Consider the following 22,283-nt stretch of genomic DNA (forward strand, 5'->3'; position numbering starts at 1 on the left):
GCCAGTCGCTGGATCTCCATTTACAGCTCCTTTTGCAGGAGTGGGCGAAGTATCCTGAAGCCCACAAAAGGGGGTCGCCACAGCTGGCCATCCCATTCCCACGCAAAGCGTGACCCGCCGAGCGTTAGCCTCAGTTACGTGCTCGGCAGATCCCAGGGGTTGAGCGCGTTCCCGTGCAGCCCTCTCCGGTTTGGGACCGCGCCCCGGAAAACCCGGGCTTCCGCTGGCGGGGTAGCTGCGGCCCAAGGGTAGAGGGGGAGGAGGGGCGCTGAGACTGCACACCAAGGCCTTAAAGGCTGCGACGTGAGAGCGCGCCGACTGTAGCCCCTTCCCAAAGGCTGCCGGGCCGAGCTCAGGTCTGGCCCCTCCTCTTGGCGCCCAACTGGGTGGGACCGCGGCTCCCCGCCCCCTTTCGGACACGCCCACCCAGTGTCTGGGCCGCGCGGGCCGCAACAGGCGGCGGCGGGCGAGCGCGAGGACCGCGCGCAGCAAAGGCCCGCGCGTGCGTGCAGATTCGCTGGCGGCTCGCGCTCCGCCGGGCGGTCTGAGGAGACGCGCTGAGCCCCCGCCGCCGTCGCGGGGGCAAGCCTGCGAGTCGCTCGGCGTGGCCTCAGTCTGCGTAAGCCCTGCGCCCCCTCGACCCCTGGACAGGCCATGGCGGAACGTGGAGGGGCGGGCGGTGGTCCTGGCGGTGCCGGGGGCGGCAGCAGCCAGCGGGGCTCTGGGGTCGCCCAGTCTCCACAGCAGCAGCCGCCGCCGCAGCAGCCGCTGCCGCAACAGCCAACGCCCCCCAAGCTGGCCCAGGCCACCTCGTCCTCTTCGTCCACCTCAGCTGCGGCCGCCTCCTCCTCGTCCTCCTCCACCTCCACCTCCATGGCCGTCGCGGTGGCCTCGGGCTCTGCGCCTCCCGGCGGTCCAGGACCAGGCCGCACCCCCGCCCCGGTGCAGATGAATTTGTATGCCACCTGGGAGGTGGACCGGAGCTCGTCCAGTTGCGTGCCTAGGTGAGCAACGGGCGGGTGGGATTAGGTGTTGGCCTAGGGGACCGCCAGGCTGGCTCTGTGACAGGCCCCACCTCCCCATCTCTCCCGGCTGGGTTGGGGGACGCCCGCCACCCTAGGCTCGTCCCGGCTCGGCTCGGGTGTAGGTTGGGGAGGGGGCTGCCTTCGCCTGGGCCTTCCAAGATTGTTGTGTAGACCCGCCCTCTCCCGGCAGCCCTACCTTCCGCCTTGGCTGGGACCACCCTTTTGGCCTCCTGGACCCAGTCCTCCTTGGCTGGGTCTGACCGAATAACAAGGCCTTCCTTACGGTCAGTAAGTCACTCTAACTCCTGCCTCACTGGCACTGGTGGGCTGTACATATGTTACACAGACGTGATAGAGACGGCTTTGATGTAACTATTTCCCAGTGTATTCAGCATATGCCAAATTCAGTTGTTACCTGTTGCAGGTAAAGCTGGTTTAATAACACTTGGGGGTCAGTACACACATTCGTCTGCTTCACGTCACACACATTTATGAGTACTCTGTGCTCTTAGTTTTGGGCATCAGTTGAATGTTTTCTCAAATGCATGTTTCCATTTTTTCCTCCCCTAGGCACTGGTCTCAGGGTCTCCTAGTTCCTCAGGGCTCTGTAAAATGACTGCCTTGTTCCTAAATTCAATCCATTTTTCTGACTGTCGGAACAATCTGGGAATTTGCATCCAAAATACTGTTAGAGATACTTTCTGTTTCTCTATGGCAAAGCAATTCTCTAACTCTTTGGGGACAGTGTGTTGGAGCTAGTCCTGTGATAAGACAGCCTGAAGGGTTGGTTTTGCCCAGTAACCACAAGAAGTGCCTGGAGGTGTTCTAAATGGAGTTGACTCTCAGCTTCTGTCTTTACTCTGTTAGTCCAGCAGGGCAGGTGAATGTGGGTGTAAGTCAGAGACTGGGAGAATTGTGGGGTTCCACTCTCAACTCTGTTGACATTTCTTTTCCCCCCTTTATTTTGAACATCATACCAATATATAGGGCATGAAAAATGATGACAAGCACGTCTTCTAATGTCATTTAGTGGAAAATATAGAGCATTAACCCACCTGTTAAGGCTCTCAGTGTGGGTTGTGTGGTGGTGGGACATGGGTTTAATCCCAGCACTCGAGAGGCAGAGACAGGTGGATCTCTGTGAGTTTGAGGCCAATCTGGTCTATAGAGCAAGTAGTTTCAGGACAGCCAAGACGGTTACACAGAGAAACCCTGTCTCGAAAAACCAAAAAAGAAAAGAAAAACTCTGTGTGCCCCTTTCTGAACCACACTCTGGCTTCCCTAAAAAGGTAAATACTCTTCTGAATTGTGTTTATCCTCCCCCACCTCTATCTGTTGTCTCTCTTAATTATAGTTTTATGACATATGAGTCTGTAAACAATACATTTTTTAGTTTTGTATTTTTTCCCCAGACAGTATCCTACTTGCTTTGGTTGACCTGGAACTCACAGAGATCTGCCTGTCTCTTGCCTCCCTTAGTGCAGGGATTAAAGGAGTACACCCCTACTCCTGGCTTCAACGTTTTTTGGAGCTTGTAGAAATGTATCATACTGTATGTATTGTGTCATTTTTAACTCAGGCTTGTGCAAATCAGCTATATTGTTTGGTAGCTCTAGTTTTTAATACTTTCCCTAATGGATAGTGTTTGGTTATATGAATTATTATTTAACTCTTATGAATATATAGGTTATTTCTTGTTAACATGGACAGTAAAAGTTTTTTTAGAGTATATTTGTGTGTAGGACTGGAATTGCTGCTTGAAAAGTGTGGACCTGAAGCTTCAAGAGATGATGCTAGACTGTTTGCCATTTCCACCTTCTACTCATCCCTTCGTGTTCAGCATTCACTGCTCTAATTTATACTGTCTTGTTTCTCTGCCTTCTCTTAAGGAAATCAGGAACCATAGTAATTTACTTTTGCCAAAGCCCTAGCTGGACACCAAACTCAAGTGAGAGCTTATTGTGGGATGGTACACCTTTTAGTCCTGGGCAGGCCTCTCTCTTTCTCTGTGTGGGTCTTTCTATTGTTGAAGTGTGCTACTCCTCCTGTTCTTTTCATAAAAGTCCTGTGCTCCCTCCTGCATGGGTCTGCTGTTAGTAAAGCATGTTCTCCTTTGTATCTGGGAGTGTTTGAATAGTGACCGTTGGGTAGTTGCCTTTTCCAGCTTGTTAGATTGAAAAAGAATGAGTTGATGGGCAGAAGCTGTCACAAAGGGGAACAAATACAAGAATCGCTGAGTTGAGTTTTGGTTTGACTGTCAGAGTGCTTCGTGGGTGTGTATAGTTATATCTTGTTTACTGTCCAGTCTTGGCCTGTCCTCTGCCCTTCTATGACTTTGTTTTCTAGCCATTATCCTTGGGCCTCCCAGCACCTCGTGAAACACTTGTGCTTCTTGGAGCATGCTTTGTGTATTCAGGATAGAAAACACCCTGTGGGGAGGAAAAGGCCTGTTATTGGCCCTTCAGAATATTAAGTCATTTGGTGAATTTGTTGTCTCCTGTACTTGTCCATGTTATTTAAAATACGCTGGCAACATGAAACTCTGTATAGAACCTGTATGTAACATTCTCTCATGTAACTACAGTGAGACACAAATCTATGGCTGTAGGCAATTAAGAAATGTAAATCGGATGGTGGATCTGAGGTTAGGAACACTGTGGGAGCTAGGCATAATGACATATGCCTGTAGTACTGGGGTGTATGAGGCAGGGCAATTAATGACTCAAGGACAGCCAGAGTTTCATAGCTTCAGGCCAGCCAGGAAGATATAACAAGACTTACTTGAAGATAAAAAAAATTGAAAAGCAATCAGCACTATAGGAGTAGGTGTCACCTAGTACAGAAAAGAGGGATTGTAACAGAGAAGGTATGCTGCTTTCCTTGATACTTTCGAAAATTTGGTTTGCTTTTGAAAAAAATATAATTTCCTTTATTGGACATTTAGATAAAGGTGAGTATTGTTCAAGGCCAGCCTGGTCTATTGAGTGAGTTCCGGGACAGCCAGAGCTACACAGAGAAACAGATAAAAACAAACAGATAAAAAAAATAAAAACAAAAGGCTTAATTGTTCTTTGCATTTTTACGGGCATTTAAAACAACAGCAACAACAACAACAAATAACATTAATATATGTCCACAACTAAAAGCAATATAGAAAGATAGACGTTATAAAAGGAAAGGTCCTTAAAAAATTAAAATTAAAAAAAAAAGAAAAAAAAGTAAAGGTCCTGATCTCAACTCTGTTCTTACCTCGCCAAAATAGCCACCATGAAATATGGCTATCTTTGGATAAAAACCCAGGAAACTGTTACATAAATATGCAGCTCTGCTGCTGTTCTCTTCTGAAATTCATAGCTGTAAGAGTTGGGGTTGCTCCCCTAGCCCACTGACTTGTCCTCTACTGTCCTGGGTATGCTAAGGAGATGTGTGGGGTGTGTGTGGCATGCTGCTCGATGTTAAAGCAAAGATTTTAGAGTCTTATTAAGCTATCCTTTCTTTTCAGGGTTCATATGGTGAGATCCCCCCCCCCATATTTTCTCTCCTGAATTGCTAAAGTTAGGAAAGGCAGAAAATCATTAAATTTTATAAACATACAAAATTTTCTCAGATAAAAGTGATTAGGAGTTGGCATGTACCCTGCTGTATAACATGTAAACTGTATTGAAGTGGGACTTCATTTAAAGCACACTTGTGCTTACATAGGGAAGGAGTTCAGTAGCTATCACTCACAATTTCTTCCTAAATTACAATAAACATACCAAAAGGGAGTACTAAGGTTAACCCTTATTAGACAAAAGTATAGTCAAAGGAGGTGGCCAAGCTGAACTGGCACTTGGGGAGAGATGCTACTCTAACTACAAAAGCACACACAAGCTGGGATCGCACTCTGATTACTGTGTGCCAGGACAAACTCTTTTCATGTCTTAGACTTTCCAGCCATTGGATTTCAAATACTTTTACTTACCATCCATCCTAAGATGTACATCAAATAACAGAAAAGACCTATAAAGCCACAGGAACAAGTACTTTTTAAAAAAATGTTTTTAGTTTTTAATTTAAATTAAAAACAATATTATTTTACATACGAATCTTGGTTCCCTCTCCCTCCCATCCTCTCATGCCCCCCACCAACCCCCCCATCCCACCTCACCCCCATCCTGTCTACTCCCCAGGGAGGATGAGGCCTCCCATGGGGGATCATCAAAGTCTATCACATCATTTGGGGCAGGGCCTAGACCCTCCCCCCTTTTTCTAGTCCGAGAGAGGTATCCCTCCATAGGGAATGGGCTCCCAAAGTCCCTGCACTAGGGATAAATACTGGTTCCCCTTCCAGAGGCCCCATAGACTGCCCTGGTCTCATAACTGACACCCACGGAACAAGTACTTCTTAAATGATAGATGTAAAGTAAATTCAATTGATCAAATAAGAGGGCTTGTGAAATGTCTGTTATCTCCTTAGCATTGAAAGTCTTAAAAGCATTGTTTATGCCCTAGTAGATTTGAATTTCGCAGTATGAGTGTTGTAATAGAATATCCTTCCTATCAGGGTAATATCATCCACCATTCCTGTGGAAGCTCAGATTCCTTAAGTCAGAAAGAGAATGACTTTCATTGAGTTTGTTTTACATGTATTGATTTACAGATCTTTGGGACACATTAGTAGTTATGTGATTTATATTTTTGGGGGGGGTTGGGGCTTGAGACAGGGTTTCTCTGTATAGCCCTGGCTATCCTGGAACTCACTCTGTAGACCAGGCTGGCCTTAAACTCACAGAGATCTGCCTGCCTCTGCCTCCTGAGTGCTGGGATTAAAGGTGTGCAACACCACTGCCAGGATACATGATTCCTTTTAAAGCTAGTTTTCCAATTTCTCAGTTTTGTGGCCAAACCAGTGAGTTGCAACTCTTACCTTCTGCTCTTGTAGGAGGGAAATACATGCCAGAGACTGTTTGGGCTGTGTCCTTTGACTCTACTACCTGAGGAGACTAACTGGGCCTGCTTTGGCCTTGCCTTGAAACTGTTGAAGTAGACCTTTTTTGTCTAGCTTGCTTCTGACATCACATTCTAGAAGTACTTTGCGAATCTCAGGTAACTGGGAATGATTTGCCAGCATAGGATTTGGAGTGTTCATTAGAAAAGTCAGACTTAAAGCTGGCCCAAGAACTTTCTTTCAGAGAGGGCCTTGAAAAGGTGGTTCCAGTTGACAAGCCCTCACAGAATCCTTCCTTCTCTAGGTGTAGACCCAGGAGTCCCAGGCACATCAGGAAGGTTTTAGAGAATCCAATTGTATGTGTTGGTAACTACTCTGTGGTGGTTCCTTCACAAAGAAATTCACAGACAATTGTTTAGAAAATGGACTGGAAAAATCAGAAAATGATTATATTTTAGTCAAGGGTTCCCACCAACGTGGTTTTGTACCTGGCATCTTTTCCTTGGAGTGCAAATAACTAACAGTACATTGCTACTTAGTAAGAGAACCTTCAGAAAAAAAATTTAATTTAAAAATTTACTTTGGCAGGAATGTGGGATTAGAGAAGAACCTTGTGGGCTTGGCTCACATCTCCCACCTTTACCACGTAGAGAGCAAACTCAGGTTGCTAGGCTTGTTCAGTGAGCATCTTTACTCACACAGCCATCTCATCATCTGTTCTCTTTTGAAACAAGAGTATCATATAGCCCAGGTTGGCCTTGCTAAGGTAGCTGAGGCTAACTGTGAATTCCTGATCTTCCTGTCTCTGTCTCCCAAGTGTTAAAATTATAGGAATATGCTACCACACCCAGTGAGAATATAATTTCTTAAAACATTCCAGCAGCCTGGCATGGTGGCACATGCCTGTAATCTCAGTGCTTAGTAGGCAGAGGCAGGAAGATCAGGAGTTCTAGGCTAGTCTTTGCTACATAGTGAGTTCAAAGTCAGCTTCGGCTATAGAAACTGTTTCAGAAACTAATCTAGGCTGGAAAGTTAGCTCAGCAGTTAAGAGCCGTTTAACTCCTGTCTCAGGGAATCTTATGCCATCTTTTAACTAACATGGCACCAGGCATGCAGGTAGTGCACATAACATACATGCAGGCAAAACATACAGGTACCTGCACTTATATGCACATAAAATATATGCAGATACATGCACCTTCATGTAATTAATAATGAAAATAAATCTTTAAAAATGAAAACCACCCCATCCTGAGATTTTGGGGTTTGTTTTTGTTGTTTTTTTTAATTTTATATTGGGGGGAGGTTGCAAGGGCAGGGTGGATACGAAGGGATGGGAAGAGGAATGATGTGAAATCCACAAAGAATTAATAAAAAGTAAAAAAATAAAATAAAGCAATGAAAACCAATCAGCCAACTAACAACATTGTTTATGTCAAGATGATGAGATGCTCTGTTTTAAAGCTGTGTTGTGTTAACCATTTGTGATTACTTGAATTGAAATTCACTTCCTCAGCCTGACATCAATTGACATCATCTCAGCACTGGGAGGTAGAGGTAGGAGGAGTTTAAGATCACCTTGGCCATAGGAGAACTAGTTTCAAAATAACAGTAACAACAAACAAAAAGAAAACAAAGAAAAATTTACTTCCTCCATTATGTTGGCTCTATTTCTTCTCTTTTTCTATTCTTTTGTTGTTTTGTTTTGTTTTTGAGGTAGGGTCTTAATAGGTATCTCTGGTTAACCTTGAATTCACCATGTTGCCCACGCTGGCTGGTCTGGAATTTGAGATCGTCCTATTTCAGCTTCTTGAATGTTGTGATTTCAGGTGTGCATCACTCCTCTTGGCATTATAACAGCTCTGTTTGTCATCAGTCTAGACACATATGACTAGTGGCTTCCATACTGGACAGGACAGATCTAAAACCTTGGAAAGCCTACCGGATAACATGAGTTTAGAAAAAAAAGTTGCTTAAATATTTCTAGTGTTAATATTTATGGCTTGAGAAAATATTTACAGCTAGGTGTGGTGGCACATGCCTTTAATCCCAGCACTTGGGAGGCAGAGGCAAGAGGATTCCAGCCTGGTCTTCCTACAGAATTAATTACAGGACAGCTGGGGCCGCATAGTGAGATCCTGTCTCAAAAACATTTTTTTGAGAAAATATTTTGCAAATTATTTATTTCATTCATCAACATTTACCAGGAACTCAACTCAGTAACAAAAAATCCAAACTCCCCACCCTCCCAAACAAAAAACCCCACAAAATTTCTAGTAATTTGGTTTTAAAATGTATGCATTTTCCAGGTGTGGTAGTGTACACCTTTAATCCCAGCATTCAGGAAGCAGAGATGTGTTCAATGCTGGCCTGCTCTACTAATTGAGTTCTGGGACAGTCAGTGCTACATAAAAAAAAACCCTGTCTCAAACCAAAACAAACGAAGAATAAACTATCAAAATGATATTTCTCAAAATACAACCTACAAATGGCCAGCAAATGTAAGAAAAAAGTAATCATTGTCACTAATCAAATCAAAACCACAATGAGGTATTCCTTCCAACTCAATTGGAATGGATGTTATAAAAAAAGAAAAAAAAGTGCTGGCCAGGATATGTATGTATGTGTGTCATAGTGTATGTGTGGTTAAGAGGGCAACTTGTAGGAGTTTATTCTATCATATTAGTCCTGTAAATCGAATTTAGGTTATCTGCTTGCCTGCAAGCATCTTTACCTTCTAAGCCACTGTGAAGGTATTGCCTACTCATTTTTTGATAGCAAAAATGGCAAATGGAGAATATTTTAGAGTAGATCACTACCTTTCTTGCAATGCATATATCAGGCATAAGTGATAAGTTTGGTTTGATAATGGAATATTGATTTAATAATTTTTAAAAAGATTTTAAAGGTTTATTTTATGTGTTTTGCCTGCATTATGTATGGGTACCATATGTGTGTGTGGTACTCATGGAGGCCAGTAGAGAGGCTATGGGTTCTGTGGAGCTAGAATTACAAATGGTTGTGAGGTGAGTTGCCACGTATGTGCTAGCAAACAAACCTGGGTTCTGCTAAACCACTGAGCCATCTCTCCAGCCCCTGTGCAGGTTCTTTTACATGTTGAAGATATGCCAGATATTAGAGTATTTGAGATTTTTGAGTTTTTGAACTTTGACTATCATACTTCCTGTTTCTTCTTATAAGGATGCTCATCTTATGAGTAAACTTGGTTTTCATTTTTGTTTTTGGTGCTTGCAGTACTTTTAGTTCTGTAAAGAAAACCAAATCAGATAATAACCATAGATTATTTTACACAAAACATTTTTTAGGCTATATGTATTTCAGAAATTACTTTTTGTGTGGGTGTTAGGAACCTGCTATAGATTTGGGAGCTAGGAAACATGATCTTAAAAGTTCTTTCTTTCTATATCACCTGCTCTTTGTAGACTGCGGCTCCTCTCTCTGATCCTTGTCCCTCAGGACCTTAGTGTATACAGGATATCTCTTAAGGGACATTTGAAGTGAGACTGACATGCTGAGCATCTCTGAGTTTATTCAAGTTATTTTCCTGAGCAAGTTGAGTGCTTTTCTTTTTAGTTATTTTCCACAACTGTGCATTTCTTGAGTTTCCTTTTGTCTCTCTTTTCATAGGTGAGATACTTTTTTTTTTTTTTTAAGACAGGGTCTTTATTATGTAGCCCTGACTGGCTTGGAACTTGATATGTAGTTCAGGCTGTCTTCAGACTCACAGACATTCACCTGCCTTTGCCTCCCAGGCCACCATAGCTGTCTGATACTTTTTTTTTTTTTTAAGTTTTTTGAGACAGGGTTTCTCTGTGTAACAGCCCTGGCTGTCCTGGAACTCACAGAGATCTACCTGCCTCTGCCTCCCAAGTGCTGGAATTAAAGGCGTGCACCACCAGCTCCCGGTTAATACTAATCCTTTATTGTAGTTGTGTTAAATATTGTCTGGAACACACAAAGGACTTAGAACCTTAGCCATCGTTTACTTACTTGTTGCCACCAGACTAACCTTTCTCCTCCTCCATCCTGTGTGTATCGTATGTGTATGCATGTGTGCTCACACCCATGTATATTCATGTAGAAGCCAGAGGTCCATGTTTTCCACTATGGCTGTTGTTCCATATCACATTTATTATTCTTTCTTTTTTTGTGTGGGTGTGTGTATATATGTGTATGGTATGCATTCATGTATGTGTGTGCTGAGGCCAAAGCAGGGCATTATGTGTCCTTCTTTATCACTCTGCCTTGTTTCTTTGAGGAAGGATCTCTTGCTGAACCTATGGCTCACTTTTTGTTTTTGTTTTTTGACTGGGTTGATATCCACAAGCTCCCCAATCCCTCTGTCTTTCGCCCCTTCAGTGCATGGGACCATAACAGCTTTTATGTGGGTGCTGGTGGACCTCGTTATTGTACAATAAATGCTCTTATCCGCTAAGCCAGCCCTTCTGCATTATTTTTTGAAACTGGTTCTCTTACTGAACTTAGAGATTGAGTTTCAGATAAACTGGCTGTACAGTGAGTCCCAGGGAACTGGTTGTCTGTGTCCTTCCAGCACAGAGCTGGTTACAGAGATGCACCAATACTCTCGAATTTTACATTGGTGGTAGGGATCTGAACTCTGGTCATTGTGCCTGCATAGGAAGCACTTTATCCACGGAGCCATCTTCCCTCCTCCCTCCATTTCCTTTTTATTATTATTATTATTATTTTATTTTATTTTATTTTTTGGTTTTATGAGACAGGGTTTCTCTGTATTGTTTTGGAGGCTGTCGGTCTAGCCCGGCCTCGAACTCACAGAGATCCGCCTGCCTCTGTCTCTTGAGTGCTGGGATTAAGGCCTTGTGCCACCAACGCCTGGCTTCAAAATAATGTTTTAAAATGAACAATTGAGGGGGATTCCCTCCCAGACCCCAGATTAGGCACAAACCACACCCAAACACGAATTTTCAGAGAGAGCCTTTATTAATGATGAAGAAAAGTTAAGGTGGCTTTCTGACTCAGGCAGAAAAACAGTAGCAAATAACCTTGCAGGTGTAAATTTAAGAGGACGAGAGGTCTTTGTTAGAATGACTGGGCTAGAATGCAGTGGTAGAGAAAATAGAGGATAAGGGAGACTAGGAAGGGAACAAGGGAATGGGGGCATGGGTGTTTGTCCTGGAGGGATAAAGGACTGCCTCTGGGTAGAGGGGAAGACAGAAGTGGCATATGGGCAAATGGTGGCTTATAAAGGTAAAGGAGGAAACCCTGTGTTAGGATGAGGTGTTTAATTTTAATTGGGCATGTTAATGAGGTGACCCAAAGGGGGTTTCTGATTGTTGAACTTTGGTAATCAGCCTCAGGATGAGGAAATGGCCAAATAAGGGACTAGACCTTGATGGCTAGCTTAAGAAATGTAATCTAACAGTTTTTAGCAAGGCAGAGGAAATGGGGAGAAGGGCAAGGCCTGCCAGAGCAACATGCTTGAGTGGGCTGGTGTCCTTTCAACAACTGTCTGGGCATGGGTGCACACACCTTTAATCCTAGCACTTGGGAGGAAGATGCAGGTGGATCTCTGTGAGTTCAAGGTCAGCCTGATCTAGATAGGAAGTTCTAGGACAGCTAATAGATCCTGTCTGAAATAAATTAATTAATTAAAAAATGGATATCTGATTATGTCATTCCTCTCTTAATGATCTTTCATTTACTTATAGACCTGCTTGTGTTTGCCACAAACCACTGGATTACTGGATAAGACCTTGCCTTAAAACAATAAAACAAAACCTTTGCTATGGCTTAGGAGATGGATACCTCCTGATAACATGGCTGACCCTTTCCTGACTGACATCATCTGCCATCTTCTCTGTTGTTTTCATTGATTTGAGCAAGCTAGTCCTTAGAGCTTTCATACTTGCTTTTCCTTGTGGCTGAGGTGCTCTTTTTTTTTTTTTTTTTGGAACATCCATGGTGGCTGGCTCCTGGAGACTGCCAAGTATTATGTTACTTTTCCTGTGAATTTGTTCTTATCAACAAATTACCCAAGATAGGGCACCAGTGACAGATCAGAGAGTGCATTCTCAGTCTAACTTGGTGAATCATTGGGATATCAGGCTTATTTAGAGGAGCATGGGTGATTCTTCCAGCTATACCACCAAATGGTTCACCCTCATAGGTAAATGACCTACTCACTGGAAGTCTATTGATTCTTCTACCTTCAAAGGGTGTCTTCCTTCACCTGCCCAGTCCATCCTGCTGTTTGTGAAGCTTCTTCGTAGTCTCTCAGTTTTTGAAATGTTTTCATTTACTTATTTAGTTACTGTCTAGGTAGTCAAAAATACATTTGTCAAACTGATGACTGATTTTCCCTTAGCACCTGTTAATCTGTAATATTTACTGAATGAATATCTATTATATACAATTCACTCCTTCAACAATTATTTAACACTTGTTTCTGTGTACCAGGCACAGATGTCTAGGGGCTTAGGAAAGGATAGCAAAGAGGCTGACAAAGTCACTTCTTTACTGGAGTGTACATTTCAGTACAGGGAGACAGACAGTAAACCATCAAAAAACTAAATCTGTGATAATGGTCAGATAGTCAGTGGTGTCACTATCTGTGCAGGTGGTATTGGTGGTTTGATCGGGAGTATTGGAGATTGGTTGCACCTGATGGACAGGCTGGTCAGGAATCCCTTTAGGGCTTAATGCCTAAAATTGCATACCTCAGAAGAGGGGTCAAGAAAGATTTTTGTTTTTGTTTTATGAGGTAGGTTCTCTTGAAGAGTCCTTCCTTCCTTCCTTCCTTCCTTCCTTCCTTCCTTCCTTCCTTCCTTCCTTCCTCCCTCCTTTCTTCCCTCCCTTCTTACCATGCATGAAAACCTTTATTAACATTTTTTTTTTTTGGTTTTTCGAGACAGGGTTTCTCTGTATTGTTTTGGAGGCTATCGGTCCAGCCCAGCCTCGAACTCACAGAGATCCGCCTGCCTCTGCCTCCCGAGTGCTGGGAGTAAAGGCGTGCGCCACCACCGCCCGGCTCCTTTATTAACATTTTTAACAGAGGTTCAGCTATTACTGAAACTTGTAATTTCTGACCATAAGTTGGTGTAAATGGCTGTAATGCAGAGTAATGCATTACTTCCCACTGGGAATAGCCACCCTTCAGATGGAGGACCAGGTACAGGGTAGACTCTTTCTTAGTGTTGTAATCAGAAAGAATGCGACCATCTTCCAGCTGCTTGCCTGCAAAGATGAACCTCTGCTGGTCAGGGGGTATGTCCTCTTTATCCTGGATCTTGGCCTTCACATTCTCAATGGTGTCACTGGGCTCTACCTCTAGGGTGATTGTCTTGCGGATCAGGATCTTCATGATTTGCATTTTGACCTGTTAATGAATGTGACAATACTGCAAACCACCAAGCATGTGGAAATGCCTAGATGCAACAACCATCAAACTAGACAGAGTTTCTCGTCACTCGTGGTGAGACATTTCTATTAGCCACACAATTTAGAGAACAGAGCTGGGACTCTTCTCTTGACTCATAACTGTCACAAGAGATAGCTCTATTAAGCTTGGTTCTCCAACCCCTGGCTGTTCTCATAGTTAACAGTAGTATGGGCTACCTTGTGCTTTGTTTGTTGGAATTATAGAATGCTGTTCTGTCACCATTATTGGCACCATGGGGATGCTTAGTAAAGTGGCTGTGAATGTGGGTTTTGGAGTTCTTTAGCCTGGATTTGAATTTTGACTCTATTGTTTAGTATTTGAGTAACTTTCAATGAATTATTTAACTTCTCTAATGCTTTAATTTTATCAGCTATAAAATGGGAGAAATAATTATATCATACAGCTGTGAGAATTAAATAGGATTAATATTGTCATTTGCATGTGTTACACGTAGGAAATAAATATTGGTTATTTTTATTGCTCTCTTGTTTGCCAATTCAGTTTCCTTTTTCTTTTTCTTTTTTTTTTTTGAGATAGGATCTCACTTTTCTTTGGCTATCCTGGAACTCATTATGTAGACCAGGCTGGCCTCAAACTCATAGAGATCCAATAACCTCTGCCTCTTGAGTGCTAGAACTAAAGGTATGTGCCACCATGCCTGGCCTGAGATTCTGATTTATTTATTTATTTATTTTGGTTTTTACGAGACAGGGTTTCTCTGTATTGTTTTGGAGGCTACCGGTCCAGCCTGGCCTCGAACTCACAGAGATACATCTGCCTCCCGAGTGCTGGGAGTAAAGGCGTGCACCACCAACGCCCGGTGAGATTCTGATTTCTTATTTGGGTTTATTACAAGATCTTGGGTTCATCTTCATTTGTTTGTTTATTTGTTTTGTTCTGTTTTTTTTTTTTTTTTTTTTTACAAAAAGTCTTGCTATGTTTCTCAGACTGGCCTAGAACTCTCCATCTTCCTGCCTCCATCTGGAAAGTACTGGACTTACAGATGAGTCACTGTTCCTTATTGAGTTCACCTTAGTCACAGATCCTGCCAGACCAAGCATACTAGACTAGAAAGTCAAAACAAAATATTTTGGTCTGAAGCAGTGGCAGAGTTGGGATCCTGTTGCTACATCCTGCTCACTTACATGAACGGAAGAGATGGCTCGCTCAGGCCCCGCCTGCAAACCACAACTTTATTTTGATCCAGCTTAACTTGACAGCTTCTCTATTTTATACCTGCTGACTTCTGTAGCTTTTATTTGGCAGCCAGAAAAGCAACTAAACCGGTTCACAGCTCACAGCTTAGTCAAAGAAAGCTGAGCAACTATAAAGAAAATGAGGATTTTAAGTTGGAGTTGATACTTTTCTTTTGTCTCCTTAAGTTTTCCTTTTTGATTCAAATTATAGAAGTTATACTCACATTTTACAGGAGAAATATGATAGCTTTGTGGCCTCCCCTGAAGCATTGGGATCTTTAAGTGTACTTTTTTCCTTCATTCCCTCCCTTCTCTTTCTCTCATTACTTTCCTCCTTTCCTTCTGTCCTTTTTTTCCTTTTCTTTTCTTTTCTTTCTTTCTTTCTTTCTTTTTTTTTTTTTTTTTGAGACAGAGTCTGGTCATATATCTCAGGCCAGCCTTAAACTTGTGACTTTTCTGCCTCACCAAGTGCTGGGGTTATATGTGTGTGCTTTAATTATTTTCCTCTAACAGTACCAACTCTGCTTGTTTTTTTTTTGGTTTTACGAGACAGGGTTTCTCTGTATTGTTTTGGAGGCTGTCAGTCCAGCCTGGCCTCGAACTCACTTGTTGTTCATTTTTAAGGGTATATAAAGCAGATTAACCTTTCCTTGAGCCTGGGTCATCATGACCAACTGGGTTTTTCAGGACAAAGGAGTTTGATGAACAGTATCAATTGTGCATGGTGCATAACTATTCAAGTTTGTGTATTTGCTTTTTTTTTCTTAGTTTAGTTTTGACTCTTGTCATTATCAATATAATCTCTTTCTCCTTTGCTCCTAATGTACCATGAAACAGTCAATTGAAAAATATCAATAATGAAGGCTAGGCATATAGCTCAGAGGTAGAGCATTGCCTGGCATGTACAAAACCTAAGACTAGTCCCTAGGGCTCAAAAAACATCAACAAAGCCAGGTGATGGTAGCACATGTACATGCCTGTAGTCCTAGCACTTGGGAGGCAGAGGCAGGTGGATCTCTGTGGGCTCGAGGCTAGCCTGGTTTGCAAAGTTAGTTCCACAACAGCCAAGGCTACACAGAGAAACCCTGTCATAAACAAACAAAACAAAATAAGAAGCCCCAGGAAGGAAAGAAGGAAGGACAGATTTTTGAAGCTGTGACTAAGGGCAGCATAGCCTGAGAAGATAGAGAACTGAGTGTTTTGAAAATAAGGAATAATTTGTTTACCTCCTGGTCTAGGTTGTACTCCAGAGAAATAGGAATTACAGAAATGTCTAATTTTCTGTAATCTTAGAGAATCAAGCACTCTACTAAAGGCCATTTAGAGATAGAATATGCATGCTATGAATTTGTGTGTGTGTGTGTTGTGTGTGTGTGTGTGTGTGTGTGTGTGTGTGTGTGTGTGTGTGTGTATAAGCACTATTTGCTTGGTTAAGTTAACCTTGTTTACCCCAAGCCCTCTTTTTTCATGGTAGTTTAAGGTGAGGATACTCCGCATTCACTATTGCTTTGTTATGAGGAGAAAAAATGTAAAATGCATATGAGATGTTTGGGCTTGTATATCCATAGAAGGTATTACCTTCACATCTTTGTATAATGTCAGTAAACTATGAACAACATGGAGCAGTATGTCCTGGGATTAGATCTGATTTATAATAGCCTACATTGACATTGTCTTCTCAAGCATGTTTTCATTTAGTCATTGGCTAGGTCATGGATATTAGAATCTGACAGTGAAATATCCATAAAGTCACTGTTTAATAAAACAATAATCTTGAAATTAAAATACATGACAAGTTGCTGCAGCATGTTGTCATCTCTGCTGTGCACCACTTTTACTGTGGATGAAAATGAATAAGCAATTCTGGAAACCAAGGTCCACTGGGAATATAACTCTTGTGGCTATTAATGGATCTAATTGTATTTCCTCTCCACCACCAAGATGTGCAGTAAAGTTGTTTATATCCTTTTCTTTAATGGAGAGGATTGTTCATTAAGTGTGTGTAATACCATAATTATTTTTCTTTTAAAAATTGTAACAAAGAATAGTAGTAACATTTTGAAACATTGTCCAGTAAAACGTGGAAAGAAAGGATTATTTCATTGGGGACTCAAGCTCATCTCATGGGACTGGAAATGGGAATGGATTTTTAAGCCTGAGGTAAGGTATAAGATTAGCTTGGTTGGTTAAGAATTTAGGAAGGTGATATAGTTACTTAATGTTCCAGTAGGACTTAGCTCTAGGTGCCAATGAAATGGACACCGTGGCCAAGAATGGTGAGGCCTCATCTTTTTGAAATGGATTAAAGAAAATATTTTAAGAATAATTTTAAGATTCTCTCTCTGTTTCTGTCTCTGCTCTGACTCAGTTTTGACTCTTCTCACTTAGGTATTTTCTTCCTATTATGTATCTGAAGAAAACATCAGTAGCAATCACATTTAAATCACATTCTAGAAAATGCTTTTACTTTAAAATTTGATTTCCCATCTGGCTGTTGTTGGCTGTATGGGTTTGATGTCTCTTTATTCTACCTACCCCTTCTTGTTGCTATCTTTTAATGAAAATATACATGTCAAGCAAATGCTCTGTGTCAGTTGTTGTAGATACTGTGACAGAATAATGAATAAAATGGAAAAATTCCAGCTCTTATATTTACCTCTAAGGACAGGGAGGGCATCATGAGTCAATAAACAAATGAGAGAACAAATGTCAGGGTATGCCAGGTGGAGAAATAGAATAAGAACAGAAAGTTAGTGATTAAGAAGGATGGCAGTATAGTTTAAAGGAGGTAGTTATCTGTATGGTGGTGCACACTTGTAATCCCAGGTCTGGGGAGGTGGAGATAGGAGGATCTGCTTGGCTCACCAGCCTGACTGACTTGGTAAGCCCCAAATCCCAGTGAGAGATCTGTGTTGTAAAGAGAAAAAAACAAACAAACAAAACAAGGTATGTTCCTAAAACTAGCCCTGGAGGAACAGCACCCAAAGTTTTCGTCTGGTCACACAAATAAGGTGAGAAGAACCTGAGAACTGAGCAAGCCTGGTGAAACTCACAATTATGTGAGCCATGCCAAGTAAATTTTTTGGAAGGAGCCTTCCTGTTAGAGGGGATAGGAAGTGTTGGTAGGTTCCAGCAGTATCCAGGAGACCAGTATGGCTGGAGTCACATAAATAAGGGAGAAAATTATAAAAGGTAAAATCAGAGAAGTTAAGGGGACAGGTGTGTGTGTGTGTGTGCACACATAGGCGATATTTTGCAGTATTAGAGAACCAAAGAAAAGTGATCTACCACTGACATAACAGAGTTTACTAGTCATTGTATAACTCTTGATTTAACACTGAATGAGAAAGCATTTAAGGTTTAGAGCTAGAATAGAGACGTTGTGGTTACTTCAACCTCAGTAGAACTACTGGCCTCTGTGCAGAATCACCCCAATAAAAGGGCATGGCAGGTGAGGTCACCGTGGTAGAAGGCTGTGATGATGGAGGTGGGAGCAGGGTGGGAACTCAGAAGATGAGGATCCCGAGTACATTTTCAACCAGGTTTGAGGTATGACAAAGCAAAAGGATTCAATAATAACTTCATTTAACTGCTTTGTGTTAGCTTTCTGTTTTCTTTCAAGTCATTCTTATTATCATCTCAGTGTCTTAGTGACATCATGAATACAGTATCTGTAACAGGATACTACATAGTAGTTTTGAAGTTTTTTTTTCCATTTTTGCCATTTGTGGTTAACTGAAAATATGTTTCCGTGAGAATTTACTAGGTTATAGAATAATTGGTAGGTTGGCACCCTATGGGTTAAAGATTTAGGCACATTGTTTATGTGTTTTAGGCCATGATGTAACCACTGGAGCAGTTGAATCTCAGCATCTCTAATTACTTTGCTGTGTATTTGCTCTGTGCTAACTTACTTTGATCTATGTTTATTGGATGCTTTTTGAAGCGATGATGCATTGCAGAAATCATTGATAACTGTAGCTTCAATCCTTTGTCAGTAACCTAGTGAAACTGAAGATTATAAAACGTTTTATGTAAAATCATTAGTTTGATGTAGCATGCCTCCGGTCTGACCTAGGAGCTCATGCTGCAGAATGATCTAATTTGTGTAATCTTGAAGGTGGAGCTATTTTTGAAAGAGAAAATAATAGGGCCCTTTGCTCCTAAATGCCAAACTGTATCTCACTGACTTAAAAGGAAAGGACTCAGATCTTGTACTTTGAGTTCCTGTTTCCTTCACTGTGTGTAGATTAGGCTTATGATACTTGGCCTTGGGTAAGTGATGGTTCTTGAGTTGTTTTATATATATATATATATATATATATATATGTATATATATACATATATATGTATATATATTTTGTTGTTGTGGTTGTTGTTGTTGGTGGTGGTGGTGGTGGTTTTTGTTTTGCTTTCTCTGAAACAGCTCTGGCTGTCCTGGAACTTGATTTGTAGACCAGCATGGCCTGAAACTCACAGAGATTCACCTGCCTCTAACTACCAAGTGCTAGGATTAAAGCAGTTACTAAATTTTAGGTTTTGAATTCTTGAGTTCTCTTTATAGTTCCTGTGATAAGCTGATTTATTTTTTCTTTTTATGTGTTGAAAGACAGTGTCTCACTCACTCTAGTCCTGACTTGTCTCAGCCCCTGGAGTGCTCGGATTAAAAGCATGAACTACCATTCCCAGTTTAGCCTGGTGGTTTATAACTGGTTTTCAACTGAGTCAGTCTATATGGCCCCTTTTCTATCCTGAAATGAAATCCTTACATAATAAAACTTACTGACGTGTCTGCATTGTCTTTACTGAAATACAGAGGAAATAAAAGGAATGTTAGTTAGACTCAAGCATGTCTTTCTGTGTATAAATTCTCAGGGGGTAATGTAAATAAGTGCACTTAGTGTATTAGGAGCTGTAGCTGTTGTGTGCTTTATCTTTGTGGATATGACATCTGTAAATAGAGATTGATTTAGGTGTGTTGCATTGGTGACTCACATGATATATGGCAATGCTACTGGAATATGATTTCCCAAAATAGTGAATAAATCTTTAAGTTCTGCACAAAAGAGAGTGAAATCTGTCCTCTGTGTGCATTGAGTTTACATTCATAGACTATTTACTCTATGCTAAATGGTTGAAGAAAAGCATGTTTGGGTCAAGACTTTTTTAAGGTTAGAAACAATCTTGTTTCACATGACAATCCCAGCTCCCTCTCCCTCCCCTCCTTCCCCACCCTCTCCACCAGGCCCCCCAGTCCCCCACCCAATCTCCACTCCGATTACCAAGGAGGGTGAGGCACTCTATGGTGGATCTCCAGTAACTGTCATTTCATCCAGGGCAGGGCCTAGGCCCTTCCCCAAGAGTCCCAGCTGAGAGAGCCTCCCATATTGTGGCATGGGCACTCAAAGTCTATTTGTACGCCAGGGGTAAATACTACCAAGGCTCCATAGATTACCTAGGCCTCCTCACTGACACCCACATTCATAAGGTCTGGGCCAGTCCCATGCTTTCCACACAGTCATCAATCTGGAGTCCAAGAACTCCCCCTTGTTCAGGTCAACTGTTTCTGTGGGTTAACAAACTGTTCTTTACTTAAGTATATGAGTGAGACCAAAGGATGATTTTATAAAGCCAATGAAAGTAAATTTTGGAGGTCTTTTACATGCAAGGATTTACTTTCATGGTCTATACCTAATTAAAAAAGTCAAAAAATGTTACTGGAAGTGTCATACATGCTCAGAAAAGCACTCAGTTTAGTAAGTACAATTTAGTGAACTTTTATACGCTGAACGTACATATCTAGTACCCACATCAAGAAGCTGAGCATTTCTAATCTCAGAATGTCACCTTGCCCTATCTAATCACAACCTCTCCTGCCTGCCGCTAAAGAAACCATAGTCAGACTTCTGGCAGGGTAAGATACTGTTGCTTCCTTTAGCGTATGTGAATCTTTCACATACTAGTTGTAGTTCATGCTGCATAGTATTTCATGGTATTGATACTGTGCTTTCTTATTCTGCTTTTATTGGCTATGTGGGAGATTTCTAGTTTGGGACCATTTTGAATGTTGGTAGATCTGTGCACTCATTTTTCTTGAGAGTGAAATTCTGGGTCACAGGGTACATGTGTTTTCATATTCACATCACATGATAGCCTCTGTAGCTCTGTGTCTGCATTAACAGTCCCCCCCCCCACCCCCAAGGGCCTAAGATGATTTCTCCTGTATTTTTAATTTACATGTTTCTTTTCCTGTTTTTGATCATCAAGATCATTGGGATATTATTCTTTAGGAATTGTTTGTTCAGGTCAGTTTCCTTTGGGGGGGGATTGTCTGTGTTTCTTGTTTACTTTAGGATTTCATTCTTTTTGTTTTAATAACTCACTGAGTCCCATTGTTACTGCCTGTATTTGTGTGTTTGTGTGGCCATCCATTGGAGCTTGGGCAACCTACCAGTATTACCACCCCAAATCCCCAACTCCCCACCAAAGAGAAATTAGTGTCCATTCTATATCAACTGTTAATAGTTCCTCAGCTAGGGGTAGGGACTTGTGAGCCTGGGGGTGGTGGCAGGGTGGGCGGGGTAACATGAAAAATAAAAAATCAGAGTGGTACTGGGTTAACACTTCAAGCTGAAGATCAGAAAAGTAGCCAAGCCAGTAAGTAGATCTTACCTCTACTTCAGACTGAAAGGGCTGATCCTCTCTCCATAAGCTTTCACCAAGTCTCAGACTGCTGCCTCTCCTCTGTGTGGCTGGAGAGAATCAATGCCTTCCTATCCTCAGTGTGGCTGGAGAATGAATACCAGTGCTAAGACCCTGTTCCAGTCTTAAATACCTGTCATGAGTCCTGGGATTAAAGGCATGAACTCTGTTACTCTTTTAGACTTGTGTAGCTCTGGGTGGCCTTGAACTCAGAGAGATCCATCTGCCTTTGTCTCCTGAGCCCTATGATTAAAGGTGTGTGCCGCCACTGCTTGACTTTTCTGGTTAACTAGTATGGCTGCTTTGCTATTTTGATCTCCGATGGCTTTAATAAATCATTGACAATGTATCACCACAACTCCCCTTTTTTTTGTCTAATACAAAAAGAGGCTACAACTAACTTAAAAACTATATACAATAAGTATATTAAGTATATACAGGCAATAATTACATCAACAATGTCTAGTCCATTTGCATTTGACAAATTCAGAGAAAATATGTAGTCTATTTGCATTTGAAAAAATCAGAATAATACTTCATTATCTATCCTATTTTGGTGAGTCCATAGTCTTGTACCTAATTTACTTTATTTTCTAATTTGTATTACCATCTCAAAATTATCTTTTTATGTTTCTCAACCTTATATACTTCACATTTGTTAAGTGAGTTTCTTTTCTGAATCTGGCAGCAAGGAAAACTGCTACTATCTAGTCTTCAACTCCCTCGGGGACCTGAGAAGGAAATATTAACTGAGTAAACAGGAAGTGCTAGCAAGCAACTTCTAAAAAATGTGAGAAATGACAAAAACAACTGGCTGCCTGGACAGTCACCCAAGGTTCTTCTGCAGTGTTGGGACATCCATCTCAGCCTATAGGCCTGGCATATCTGACAGACTTTTCTGTGAAGCAGGATATTCTGAAGGACTGTCCCACCTTGTCTTGGCAAGGTTTGCAGTCGCTCTCTTTTGTGTCCTGTTTGTCCAGTTTGGA

At 41.8% G+C, this 22,283-nt stretch overlaps 1 protein-coding gene across 2 annotated transcripts in view; it reads left to right on the forward strand.

The window, feature by feature from the left end:
* The first annotated feature begins 452 nt into the window (after positions 1-452).
* Pacs1 (phosphofurin acidic cluster sorting protein 1) overlaps positions 453-22,283 on the forward strand; it is a 131,764-nt gene continuing 109,933 nt past the window's right edge. Inside the window, exon 1 of one of the 2 annotated variants that reach the window (XM_013115278.3) lies at positions 453-1,004. In XM_013115278.3, coding sequence (XP_012970732.1) covers positions 655-1,004 — 350 coding nt within the window. In that variant the 5' untranslated portion in view covers positions 453-654. The remainder of the gene's footprint in view (positions 1,005-22,283) is intronic. The other variant, XM_005064019.4, reaches the window with a different exon arrangement.

Source organism: Mesocricetus auratus, unplaced genomic scaffold (genome assembly GCF_017639785.1).
Source record: "Mesocricetus auratus isolate SY011 unplaced genomic scaffold, BCM_Maur_2.0 Super-Scaffold_4256, whole genome shotgun sequence".
NCBI classification, from domain to species: domain Eukaryota; kingdom Metazoa; phylum Chordata; class Mammalia; order Rodentia; family Cricetidae; genus Mesocricetus; species Mesocricetus auratus.